Source organism: Eurytemora carolleeae, unplaced genomic scaffold, assembly GCF_000591075.1.
Source record: "Eurytemora carolleeae unplaced genomic scaffold, Eaff_2.0 scaffold44, whole genome shotgun sequence".
Classification (NCBI taxonomy): Eukaryota; Metazoa; Arthropoda; class Copepoda; order Calanoida; family Temoridae; genus Eurytemora; species Eurytemora carolleeae.
Window position 1 is genome coordinate 210,677 of NW_019396339.1, and position 12,566 is coordinate 223,242.

General features: G+C 32.7%; 1 protein-coding gene across 1 annotated transcript; it reads right to left on the reverse strand.

Annotated features, from left to right (window-relative positions):
* Window positions 1–24: 24 nt before the first annotated feature.
* Window positions 25–12,268, reverse strand: LOC111701255 (microphthalmia-associated transcription factor). Its single transcript, XM_023472450.1, has 6 exons — window positions 11,634–12,268; window positions 10,724–10,949; window positions 7,130–7,346; window positions 5,054–5,356; window positions 940–1,126; window positions 25–176 (listed from the first exon to the last, which is right to left on the reverse strand). The coding sequence occupies exons 1-6, from the start codon at window positions 11,866–11,868 to the stop codon at window positions 73–75; spliced, it is 1,272 nt and encodes a 423-aa protein (XP_023328218.1). The 5' UTR covers window positions 11,869–12,268; the 3' UTR covers window positions 25–72.
* Window positions 12,269–12,566: the final 298 nt, after the last annotated feature.

Consider the following 12,566-nt stretch of genomic DNA (forward strand, 5'->3'; position numbering starts at 1 on the left):
ATAGATAGATAGAGAGATAGATAGATAGATAGTTCTTTTATCCGGTCATTTATATTAAACCTTCGTCTTCTCTCAACTAGATAGATAGATAGATAAATAAATAGATAGATAGAGAGATAGATAGATAGATAGTTCTTTTATCCGGTCATTTATATTAAACCTTCGTCTTCTCTCAACTAGATAGATAGATAGATAAATAGATAGATAGATAGAGAGAGACATAAGCTTGTGAACAATCAGTAGTTGTCAATAAACAACTTCTCTTTGTTTACTTGCAAACTTGTAATTTTGAAAATATGCTTGTTAAAGATTAAAGCATTTTTATAAAAAGTCGTCTTCGTTGTATTGATATAATCGCCGAACATTGTATCTATAAATTAAAGATTCCCTTTAACGATTTAAAATAGCATCATTTAAACCTTTATCTGAAGAACGATGCTGAAGAATTCGCCATTTTCGACGGATTTTAAATGAGAGATGAAAATATGACTAAAATTATTCCGATTCAAACAGAATGGATTTTGTTGAAGCTAGTTTTACACGATGCTAGACCATATTTTTAGATTTAGAAATAATAATATTTTATTCATCAATGTTTTAGAGATAATTGTTCACTGTTTTCTGCTTCTCATTGTATAAATATATATATATCACTCTATCCCCGTAGTAAATTTGTATTCGAACAGGACCTGCCTAGTTTGTACCGGCCTGCCAGATAACAGCGTATACTGACCCGATCCTATGGTACAGTACGTCGCCCGAACCAGACTAACATACGACAGGGGTCAATTTTCTTGGCATAGTGCCGTGAGAGGGCCAACTATGACAACTCCCATGGCGCGTTAAGACTTTTTACAGTACCCGGCCTAATCCTAGGCCTATTTGACCGACCCCACTGGCTTAGTTCACCGTGATATATGAATCTCTAATAAAACTTACTCATATTGTGATTATCTTTCTTAATGCGATCTCTCTGAAGTGCTCGAAGGTCGTCTTCTCCCAGAGGTTCGTCCTTGACAAGCAGACGATCAAGTCCGTCCTCTCCCTCACCCTGGAGCTGGAAAAGAGAAGCATCAACTCCTTCTCCGGGTTGACTCAGGATATCATCAAGGAAATCATCATTTACCTGGAAATAAGGAAATCATCATTTACCTGTAAATATGGAAATCATCATTTATCTGGAAATAAGGAAATCATCATTTACCTGGAAATAAGGAAATCATCATTTACCTGGAAATAAGGAAATCATCATTTAAATATGGAAATCATCATTTATCTGGAAATAAGGAAATCATCATTTACCTGGAAATAAGGAAATCATCATTTACCTGGAAATAAGGAAATCATCATTTACCTGGAAATAAGGAAATCATCATTTACCTGGAAATAAGGAAATAAGGACCTTTAAGACGACATCATAGAAATCTTATCTCCAAATTAATTTTAATCAAATTTAATCTTGCAATAAATATAAGTCAACCAAATAAATAATTGAGAAACTATTGCTCAGGCTTTGATTGAACATGAAAATATCCTATAGCCTCAATATATATATTCATCATATATGTTTGTCTAAAGCAAAATTACATTAAACAATATAAAATTTTACAATTTAATACTAATACTGGGTCTGCATAATTTATGCAGTTTCTTTAGATTTGCTTTATTTGATAGTGAGATATATCCTCTTGAGCCGATTTCAAAAGGGTGAACAGACACATCCCTAGTTGTTATATCTATTATATTTGAGTGTTTGCATTTTTGATATTTGTCTCAATGGGACAGTAAGCTCAAAAATGTCCATTTTTTCCTCCATTCTATCGATAATTATTAGATCAGAGATGAGATTTTAACAACTTAAACCCGAGTAAAACCCAAACTAGGGCTTAGATAGAACCCAAGTCAAGATTGGTTCTGATTCGAACAATGAGAGACTATTTAGCAAGCTTTCTCTCTGTAGCAGACAGAATCCCGTCAGATCAGCTGTGACAAGGAGATGTAAAATTCGAACTTTATCTAGATACAGGGTGTCCCACGAAACATGACAATAGGAAGACGACTTGAAAGTCGTCTTTGGTACTTGAATTTATTTGTGATATTTAGTCTTCTATCTACTTTAACATGTATGATTCTTGAAACAATTATCACATAATTCTCCTAGCCCTGGCGTTTCCAAAAAGTGGTCTGCGTTTTTTGTGCTTTCAATATTACCGGAGATATAAAGAGTTTGGTTCAGATTTCAAGTTTGTTAATTAAAAGCAAAATTGTCGAAATCTGAACGAAATTCTTCATATCTCGGGCAATATTGAAAGCACAAAAAAGGCAGACCACATTTTGGAAATGGCAGGACAAGGGAAATTTTGTAAATATTATCTCTAGAAATTTACTTCTAAAATTAGGTTGACAAATAAACGCAGCAAATTATATCAAAAATCAAGACGACATTCAAGTCGTCCTGCATACTGTCATGTTTCGTGGGACACCCTGTACATTATTTTCATAGTTTGTTTATTTTATATATTTAACAAAATTTGACACCACAAATAATTCCTGAGATTTTAAATGTACAAATATAAAAGATTTTACGAAATAATTCACAATCATCAGCTGCTGAAGACTCGAGCCTTAAAGAGAGAAATACCCATGATGGTTGGTTTTTAATAAACTCAAGGCCTTCCAAAAAGCCCGGGTCTTAACTTGAGCTTTACTTGGATCTAAGCAGACGCAAAAAACGGGTTTTACTCGGGTTTAAGCTTTTAAATCTCATCTCTGGTTTATGTGCGGTCACAAGGAGGTGGGGGGTAACAGAAGGGTATGGGACGGGATGTCGGCAATCGGCATACATCAAAATCAGTCAATATCAATTAATCCAGTTATATGTTTAATAAGATTGTTGTGCCTCCAAGTATATCTTTTTTGGTGTAGTGCAACCTTGCAGCCATTCAAAATATGGTTTGTAGTTGCAGAGCAAATTTTTTTCCCTGTCTGATTTAGATTTTTGTACAGCGTGGATATTGAAGGGATGTCTAGGCCATGCAGCATTTGTTGCACAAGGTGGTAATCCAGTTCATTTTTTCACAAAGGAACTGAGTTTTAGCCACAAATTCTGATTTTCAATTCGCTATTACTTTGCAACCTCACGGTTTTCACCTTTGATATTTCAAACTATTATTATTTGAACTAAAATGATTCATAGTTTGAAATATCTAAGGTCTCTGACATTGATATGCAAAGGTATAGGGATAAGAAAATCAGAGTTTGTGACAAAAACTCAACTCCTTTATCAGTGAATGTATCTAGTTTCTTCAGATGAAATGGTGATATTGTATGAACAGTGAGCAGAAATCGAATAGAAGGAATGAAATAATGTTTGTAGATCCAGACTTTATATTCATCCCGAATAAGAAGTGCATTTATATTAATGAGATTTGTTTCAAATTCACTCTTGGTGTAATCAAACGCATCACCAAATTTACCAGTTGAAATAGAAGTTTGCCAAGAAATTTCTGCTCTTCTTGAAATATATTTGGAATTTCAGTTTCACCAATAGTAAAGTTTATTCTGCTAGGTACACTTGATCTGATGGAAAATGATCTACATTTTTCTGGTTTTAATCTCATTTCCATACTTTCAATCTTGGATTTTATTTCATTTTAATGTTTTCTCAGATCTGTTGTTATCAGGCAAAAATCGTCAGCATAGGGCAGAGTAATAATTTTCTCTTCATTCAGATTAAATCCACAATCATTCTTACTCTGTAGAAATTCAATAATTGGATTGAAAACCATTAGAAATATAATGGGACTAACCGGAGATGGAATTTAAAGAATTTAAGCCGCGGTTTAAATCCGCCAAAACCCGCTTTAAACTAAGCGCCGGCTTAAATCTTGAAACATTTGATACAATTTTAAGTGGAACCAACCATATTTAAACCGCGGCTTAAATTTAAACAGCCGCTCAAATTCTTTAAATTCGGCCACGGGTCACCTTGGAATACTCCTCTTTTATAGAGGAATCCATCATATTACAATCAATTTATAATCTTAACATATTTGCAATCTGATGTTGTGTAGACCTTTAATATTTTAAGCAACAAAATCTGATAGATTTAAATAAGCAAAGTTTAAAACATCAAAAGTTTACGCCCTGCACAATTATGGAGATTGGATTAGAGTTTAAACAAAGTGTTCTGTTCATTATATGGATGTCAACTGCATTTGTACACATTACCGTATATATCTCACTCTGTTTGTTTGTTTGTATGTCTGATCATAACTTAAGAACCCCTTGACCGGTTTGATTAAATCGGTAGAACCATGGAAATTTTTCGCTTGGTTTAAAAGTTTATGAGAAGCTTAACTTTTATAGAGAACTTAATTTCTGGTTAAAGCTGGGATATGATAAATCACATGTATTCCTTTACTAAACCTTACAGTCGATCCAATTGAAACAAAAAAGCATTTTTGTCAGTTGATTTTTTAACTTGAATACACACTGAGCTCACCAACAAACCACCCAGCGACATGTGATCCAGTCGGCTAGTCTTGATCCATCTGCCATTTGATCCAGGCGACATCTGATCATTTGATTAATTACGATCAAACCTCTTTTACCTCTTTGTCGTGAACTCATGATCTAGTAATGGCTGGATAACTTGTCGCAGGATCACTTGTCGCTGGAATACGTGTCGCTGGATCACATGTCGTGGCCCGACACACTGAACGATCGTTAACGATAGTATATAAAACTAACCTCTGACAGAGTATATAAAGGACTAGTAGCATATAAAACTAACCTCTGATGGAGTATATGAAGGACTAGTAGCATATAAAACTAACCTCTGACTGAGTATATCAAGGACTAGAAGTATATCAAACTAACCTCTGACAGAGTATATAAAGGACTAGTAGTATATAAAACTAACCTCTGATGGAGTATATGAAGAACTAGTTGTATATAAAACTAACCTCTGACGGAGTATATGAAGGACTAGTTGTATATAAAACTAACCTCTGACAAAGTATATGAAGGACTAGTAGTTTATTAAACTAACCTCTGACGGAGCATATTCCGAAGGACTAGTAGTAGCACTGCTACAGCTAGGTGAGAATGGTCCTCCACTAGGGCGCCGAGCACCATTACTTGCTCTGCTACAAGGAGAGTAGGTTGTAGCACTAGGTCTTCGTTTAGGGGAGTAAGGGCCTGTGCTGGGTCGTCTGTGTGGGGTTGGAGCACTTCTAGAGGATATATGGTGCGGGGAGAGATGAATTACTCCGGGTACTCCATGAGAACCAGGGGTTTGGTTTGGAGAAGGATTAAGAGAGTTCCCTGGAGTACTAGAAAGATACTCCGCAACCTGAATACAATTGCATTTAATCTACATTGATTAGTATTTGTGGATGAATGGCTTTATAGTTTCTACCCTAAGAAAAAAAGATAAAACTTATCTTTTTCGAAACCTACAAAAAAAATTGAAAATTGTCTCACAGTCAAAAGAAAATCAAAAACTTCCCCCTCCAGTTACCCCCTGCATCAAATATTCATGATATAATATGTTTCGGGATTTCCCCACGGGTTTTATTTTTTTGGAAGTTTTGTTTTTCTTTTAATGCTTCTTCTTAACGAAACAAACCAGCAATATTTTCCTGTTTTTAACAGAAAGTTAGATCTTCTTCTGTATTTCTTTTAGCCGCCAGAAAATAAAAGAAGATTGAAAGTTTGCAGAAAATTGTATTTAGCATTTTTAGTATTTTGACTCCAGATACAGATGCATTTTACAGATTGCTTCATTTTATGAACAAGAAATAAATCGAAAATTTGGAATTTCAGTAATTTCATATTTTCAATGATTTTAAAATGTCAATGCAATTCTTAAACAAGAAAAAAAACTATAAAACGTACTAACTCGTAGTCTTATACAGCTCCTATAGGTTTGATTTTATCCGATAACATATTAGAATTTCAAAACATTAGTGTTATTCTCAATATCTCTTTAATAAAAAGGTTTATGCATTTGAAAACATATAAAAGTTTCATTTTAACATGAAAATTACTTTAGTTTGACGTATAAGTTTGGTTTAAGTATAGATGAGATGGAATTCCAAAGTTTTGACATTTTAGCGACAAGGATTAGCATTGGCAGTTCTGTAATACTTTAGCACTTTAGTATTTTTGGATTACAGGGAGGCCCAGAGAACATGATCGAGATAGACCCTACTATAGTATTTTTGGATTACAGGGAGTCCCAGAGAACATGAGACCCTAGAGAACGTAAAGGCCAAACTAGAATTGGATCTGAAATCGATCCCTATAAATCTTAATTCGTTCACCCGTGTGTCTATATAATTAACATTAAAAACATTTTTTACTGAAAATGCAGTAAAACCTACATTTACAGTTTTAAACCTTTTAGCTTTAAATAATTCAATTACAGTTTTTAACTGATCCTTTACTTTTTAAACAAACAAATGTTAAATTAAATTCTCTTATTATTGTTATAATAACAGTTTAGCAGTAATCGTATAATTCTAGAGTAGATTTTCAATTTTCATCTTTTTTATTTTTTCTTCTGCGTGGTATCAAATTGAGAATTTTATTCATAAAGCTAAACAAAAGAACTGAAAATGCGCAATTTCAAGTGGCCCTCCATGCGCAGATGGCAATGACCGATTCACAACGAACCCTTTGAAGCTTTGTCTGATCAAATATGAATTAGATGAATCAGATGTTTATAAATTTGAAAACTGATTATTTTCGATTGTGGTTTCAAAAGTGACTTGTTCATTTCTACAGCAAGAAAAGCAATTACAAATATGTCATGAACTAGAAAAGTGACAGTATCTTTCACATTATTTATCAGATAAAGGTTTCAAGGGTACCGTTGTGAATCGGGCATTGCATTTTCACCTTTGCTTGAAGGGTGACTTGAAATCTCGCTTAAAGTCCCGCTAACTACTTTTTAATGATGAGAATAAACAATAAATAATAAACAGTTTCAGAAAAGTAAGTTTTAAAAATTGCTTTCGTCTTTTGTCTGAGAGAGCAGACAAGGTCGTGTCAGAGTAAAATAGTTAGGCGTTTTTAGGTTGAGGGGGTGTATAATAATAATAATAATAATAATCATATTTACCCTAAAAACTTCTGTTGGTATTTCTTTACTAGCTGATCCTGAAGATGGAATCTGTAGAGGTTGACCTGCTCCGACCCCTAGCTGATCCACCCGTCTCTGCTGCTCCTGCTCACGTCGCTGCTGCTCGGCTCTCTCTCTCTCCATGCACTGCTCCCTGGAGAGGAGCTGCTTCATGTTGGTTCTACTCGTAGCAGTGCTCTGTTTGAAGGTCGGAGGCCTGAACAATAAACCTTTTATATTTATCAAGAGATGAAATATCTCGCTCTGAAGAATAACTGGGTTCTATTTTGCTACCGTGTTACCCTCGAAGGGTGAACATGTTGCTTTCTTTGCCAAATAATTAAGTACGCGTGTGAACTACATTAAATACAAAGTCATAAAAGTCTCATCCTTTGTGGGTAACCTTGTAGCTTAAAGGGAGTGAACAGCTATGTTAGGTAGTTGAACTGAGTATTCAGTGTTGTAGAAAACTTCTTTCGGATTCATTTGAGACAAGTTAAAATTTTTAAAGATCTGAAAATCCCAAGTTTGAGCGCAAATTCGACGTTCAAAACTCCTACTTCAGGGGTGCAGATACGTTTCCAGAATTAGTTTCTTTTAAATTATTAAATAACGACAACGAAAAATCTAATTAGATGGTTAGGAACATATTTCATAAAAGAAATTTGTCAATAAATCAATGCTAGAATCGATTATTTCGTTTTCATTGTTATATTGAATTTCTTATTTTCTTTGAATTTATTCGCAGACTTCTTTTAATTCTTCAAATGTCGTCATCTCAATAATAATTCTAGAAAATCTGCAGAAAATCTTTGTGAATAATGAGAAACCAGAATAATGAAAAAATATAAACTAATAATTGAAAAAGATTACTTACTTTCGATAATAAGATTAATTTTTATTTTTTCAACATGTTCCTATACATGACGTCTGTAGTTTATTGTTGAACTTTTTTACATTTTATGTCGTCGTTATTTAATAATTAAAAAATAATAATTCTGANACTCAGGATTTACAGATCTTTAAAAAGTTTAATATATCTCAAATGAATCCTAAAGAAGTTTTCCACAACACTGCATACTCAGTTCAACTACCTTACATAGCCGTTCACTCCCTTTAATAAGTCAAAAAATTAAAATTTTAAATGTTTTTACGATCAAATTGCAAAGATAAAAAGATAATAAAATATTAGTTTTTGACAAGTTCTCAGTTTCTTTCGTCAGTTTTCATGATTCATCCTTTACGCGTAAATCTTTTCAGAAATACTGTAATCGTAATTTCAAGTCACCCTCTATACAAAGATGGCAATGCCCGAAATACAATGGGACCCTTGAAACCCTATTTTGATCAAAATTGTGGAAGATAAAGTCGTTTTTCTGACTCGAAACGTGTTTAATTCTGTGAATCTACCCATTGTTTCTTATCAGCAAGAATTGCACAAAAGTCACCTTTGCAGAGAAATCACAAATGAAAATAAGTTGAAATAAAGAAAATAATTGATATCTATAAATGTAAACTTGATCAGCTGAAGCTGTTGTAAATTGGGCAATCTTCGCATAGAGGGACACTGAACTTAACTTACAGTCCCTTGAAAGGCTTTAAAATGAAACCATATTTGTAAAATCAAATTAATTTGATCAAAATTAAATCGTCTTTTGAAAGATTAATTATATTCCCATTTATTAGATTTAGAGATAATTGTATAAATTAAAATCTACAGATTTTCCGTTACTTTAGAGATAATTGTATAAATTAAAATCTGCAGATTATCATTTACTTTAGAGATAATTGTATAGATTAAATTCTACAGATTATCAGTTACTTTAGAGATGATTGTATGAATTAAAATCTACAGATTATCAGTTACATTTAACTTTTAAATCCATTTTTTCTTGCATCACTGAAATTTACAAGTGAGGCATTTTTTCTCTTCGAAAAAAATGTTAAAAAAATATTTGTTTGAAATCATGAATATTTATGTGGATACTTTTATCCTAAAAAATAAAAGATATTGTTTTTTATTGTTTTTGTAGAAATGGTACACTGTCAGTGTTAACTGTCTTCGAAAACAATTTCTTGCTTCGTTGAGTTAATAGAACAGTGCCCTTAAGGGAGCCTACAGGAATTTTTCTATGGGGGGGAAGGGGGGAAAGTAGAAAAATGTATTTTTGATTTATTGCTCGCAAATATAATGCGCAAACGAAAGCATACTTTGTTAATCGTTTTCTGAAAACGACCGAAAAAAATATGGTTTTCGTTTCGTTTTTGATTTTTAAAAACTAACAAACTGCGTGAACGAAAACGACTTATACATTTGTTAATGAAATTATGAATTAAAAAAAATACTACTTTTTTTATTTTCAAAGACTATCATCGATTCGTTTCTCGTTTTTTTTCACATTGTGAAAAAAGTGAAACAACCCATCTCTGCTTTTGGTTAAACTGGGTTTAACTGTTTTCCGGCAAAGGTTTCTACACCGTATTAGGAAAGTTTTCCGTTAGTTAATAGTTACTATAATATAAACATTAAACTAGTTTTTGATCGAATAAAACCATTATCAAAAAAAAATTTAACCATTGTTATATTTAACAATATAAACTATTTACTCTTTTTATTAATCTTATTTAAGAAATAATTTCATTTTTATTTGAATTTTGAATTTATTAGTTGGTCCGGTCTGACTAGTTGGTGAATAATTTTTAAAACTGTACAGAGCGGGGATTTTTTAATTGGGATATCCAATTAAGCCCGATCGGTTAATTAATCTGGATATTAAAGGGAGTGTTTGCGAAAAATGAAAGGAGGTATAAACTTACGGCGAAAAATAAGCGCTTTTGATCGCTACTAATCTTACTTCTATCTGTTGCGTCTATAAGGAGAAAATGGTTAAAAACGACTCATGCTGAATAACATCACGTCCATACAAATTTAGAAAGTAGCAACATTCAACTCGTAAAATAATCAATTAAATTTCAAACAAATCATTCAGATATTGCAAACAATAATCATCGATTATTTTTCGACGCATTCGAATATAGTTAATATATCATAATATTTTTGATTTTGTTTAAATAATATGTCGCTGGCACTGGATTTTAGAAATCTCCTGGAAAATATGAAAATTTAGTCTTTATAATCAAAAATCCTTGAAACAGGAATAAATGTTTTCCGAAGTAACTATCAGATCATAAAAAATAAAAAACGATGATATTATCCAGAATCTAATCTGTCATTGTTGATCTGTTGTTTTTACTAGTTTAAAATATAACCCACACTAGTTTAAAATAAAAAAGTCTTTAACCTAATTTATTTCCCTGTCAATTTTTTTAGAATGTAAATTTTCTTTGTGATTTATTGCTAGTTTTTGTAAAGATAGTTTATAATATTTATCTACATATGTAATAAAGCTCTTTGCTCACATATATGTATATTTGTATCTTGTATGGGTGATGTATGCATGTATGTTTATATGTTAGCTATAGCGGGCCAAACGGCTGGATCGAATTTTTTTTATAAAAAGGTAGTTTTTTTTCGAATTTTTTTCTTAAGGCTTTATAAAAAATTCCACGGGCAACACCTTGTGGTTATATTACCTGATTGGTAAATTATATTTCTGCTCAACTTTGTCAACAATATTTAGTGAAGATTCTGCCAGGAGGGGAAGAGAACGACAAGGGACTCGAAGTGGCTCCTCTCCAAGGGAATTGTTAATTTGTCTACCCCCCTCCTGGTAGGATAGTGCTCCTGATCTCAGGAGTACAGGAGCAGAGTTAATTAGGTTGTCTAGCTCAGGGTCTGTAGGAGATAAAGCAGGAGATACTAGACAGGTTCTGTTCAACAAATAGTCTACGGTGCAAAAAATAAGTATACTTGTGTCATTTCCCTTATGAGAAGAAGAAAAGGTTTATTGGGTTACTACATATAAAAAAATTTAAAACATTTTGGTCTTCTCAATTGCTCTTTATAAGAGGTGCAGTTATTATTGAAAACATCTTAATTTTCGATCTTCTGTGTAATTTACTTAAGTTTAATGTCAGACATCAATGGTATAACAACAAACACTTATCTGATACAAGTTCAACTGGCTTAAATTATTAGATGTACAATACGGAAAAAAAACCTGTAAGGTGTATGAAAGGCTTCTAACAGGAGGTTACTAGTATAGCTGTTGATTGGGCACAACCGGCTTGAAAAAACTACAAAAAAAAAGCTTATATTGTGTATGTATGGTCGGTAAGGATGTGACCGGCATTAAATAAGTGCCTGTACGTTCTGATTAAGCTGCTACCTGGATGCTTTTCTGTGTACTTTTAAAATCCTGATGTCAATTGTTAAAAAATGACCAGATTTAATAAAATTAGAATTCGAAAAATGTACTCTGACTTAAAATATTTGAACCACTTGAACCATCTAATTTAAACCAGTCCCCAACTATTAATTGTATTTCTAAAAAAGGGAAAATTTCCGGTTTTAATTGCACCTTCCTCATTTGTTGAACGACACCTTTAAAGGACGGAGGCACGTGAAAATGGTATGGAGGAGGGGGCGGGAGCCCCTTCTGGAGGTTGTCCACAACTTCTTGAAATTCTGCCATTTGCAGGACCGTGTTGGAATCCATTACGACTCCGCTATCCCAGGATTGATGGATCATATCCTGATATGCTTCCATTCCATCCATTTGATCCTCCACTTTGATTTCATCTAGGAGGGAGTTAAAGCTTGGAATACGGATATCCATTTTATAGGATTAGGCCACTAATCCTTCATCAATGCAGTAACAGTTATTTCACATAGTTTAACAAACTCACACTTTTCACTTTTTATGATATGTTAAAAATAAATGTCAGCGATTAAATATTTATTTTGTTTGCGGGCTTTCTAGAAAAAAACCGTGGATTTATTACATAGCTGAAATTCCTTCTTATCAAGAAGATTAACTTTAAGAACGGGTAAAATGTGAATCACAGTTGGCATTCTTTACTGAAAGATTATTTGTGATTGGTTTGAGATTTTATCCCTTTTCTCTGATGTTGTGTATATTTTAAGGTGAAAAGCTAGACTATACTGAAAGCGGTCAGTTTGGCCCAACTCTCAACTACGTCACGCTAGTTCCAGTCAAGGGTAAATCTTTCAAAAATTTGATAAAAAATTTTATTTTCAGGAATTTGAATAAATATAATTTTTTATTTCTGAGATTAATTTTGACAAAGACTTCTCTTTTTACTTACGTTTTTTAAATTCTGCTAAAGTATATGGCCGGGTATTTTTTACAAATTAAATAAAAGAATTAACCAGAATGGCTGTCTAGATTTTGAAGCAAATTTTATCTCGGAAACATTATTTAAAGAGTTTTTTATGATTTTTTAAACAAAGCAACAATTTTTTAATATTGACAGATTTATTGAAAGACTAAAAACTGATAAGGAATCATGGGAA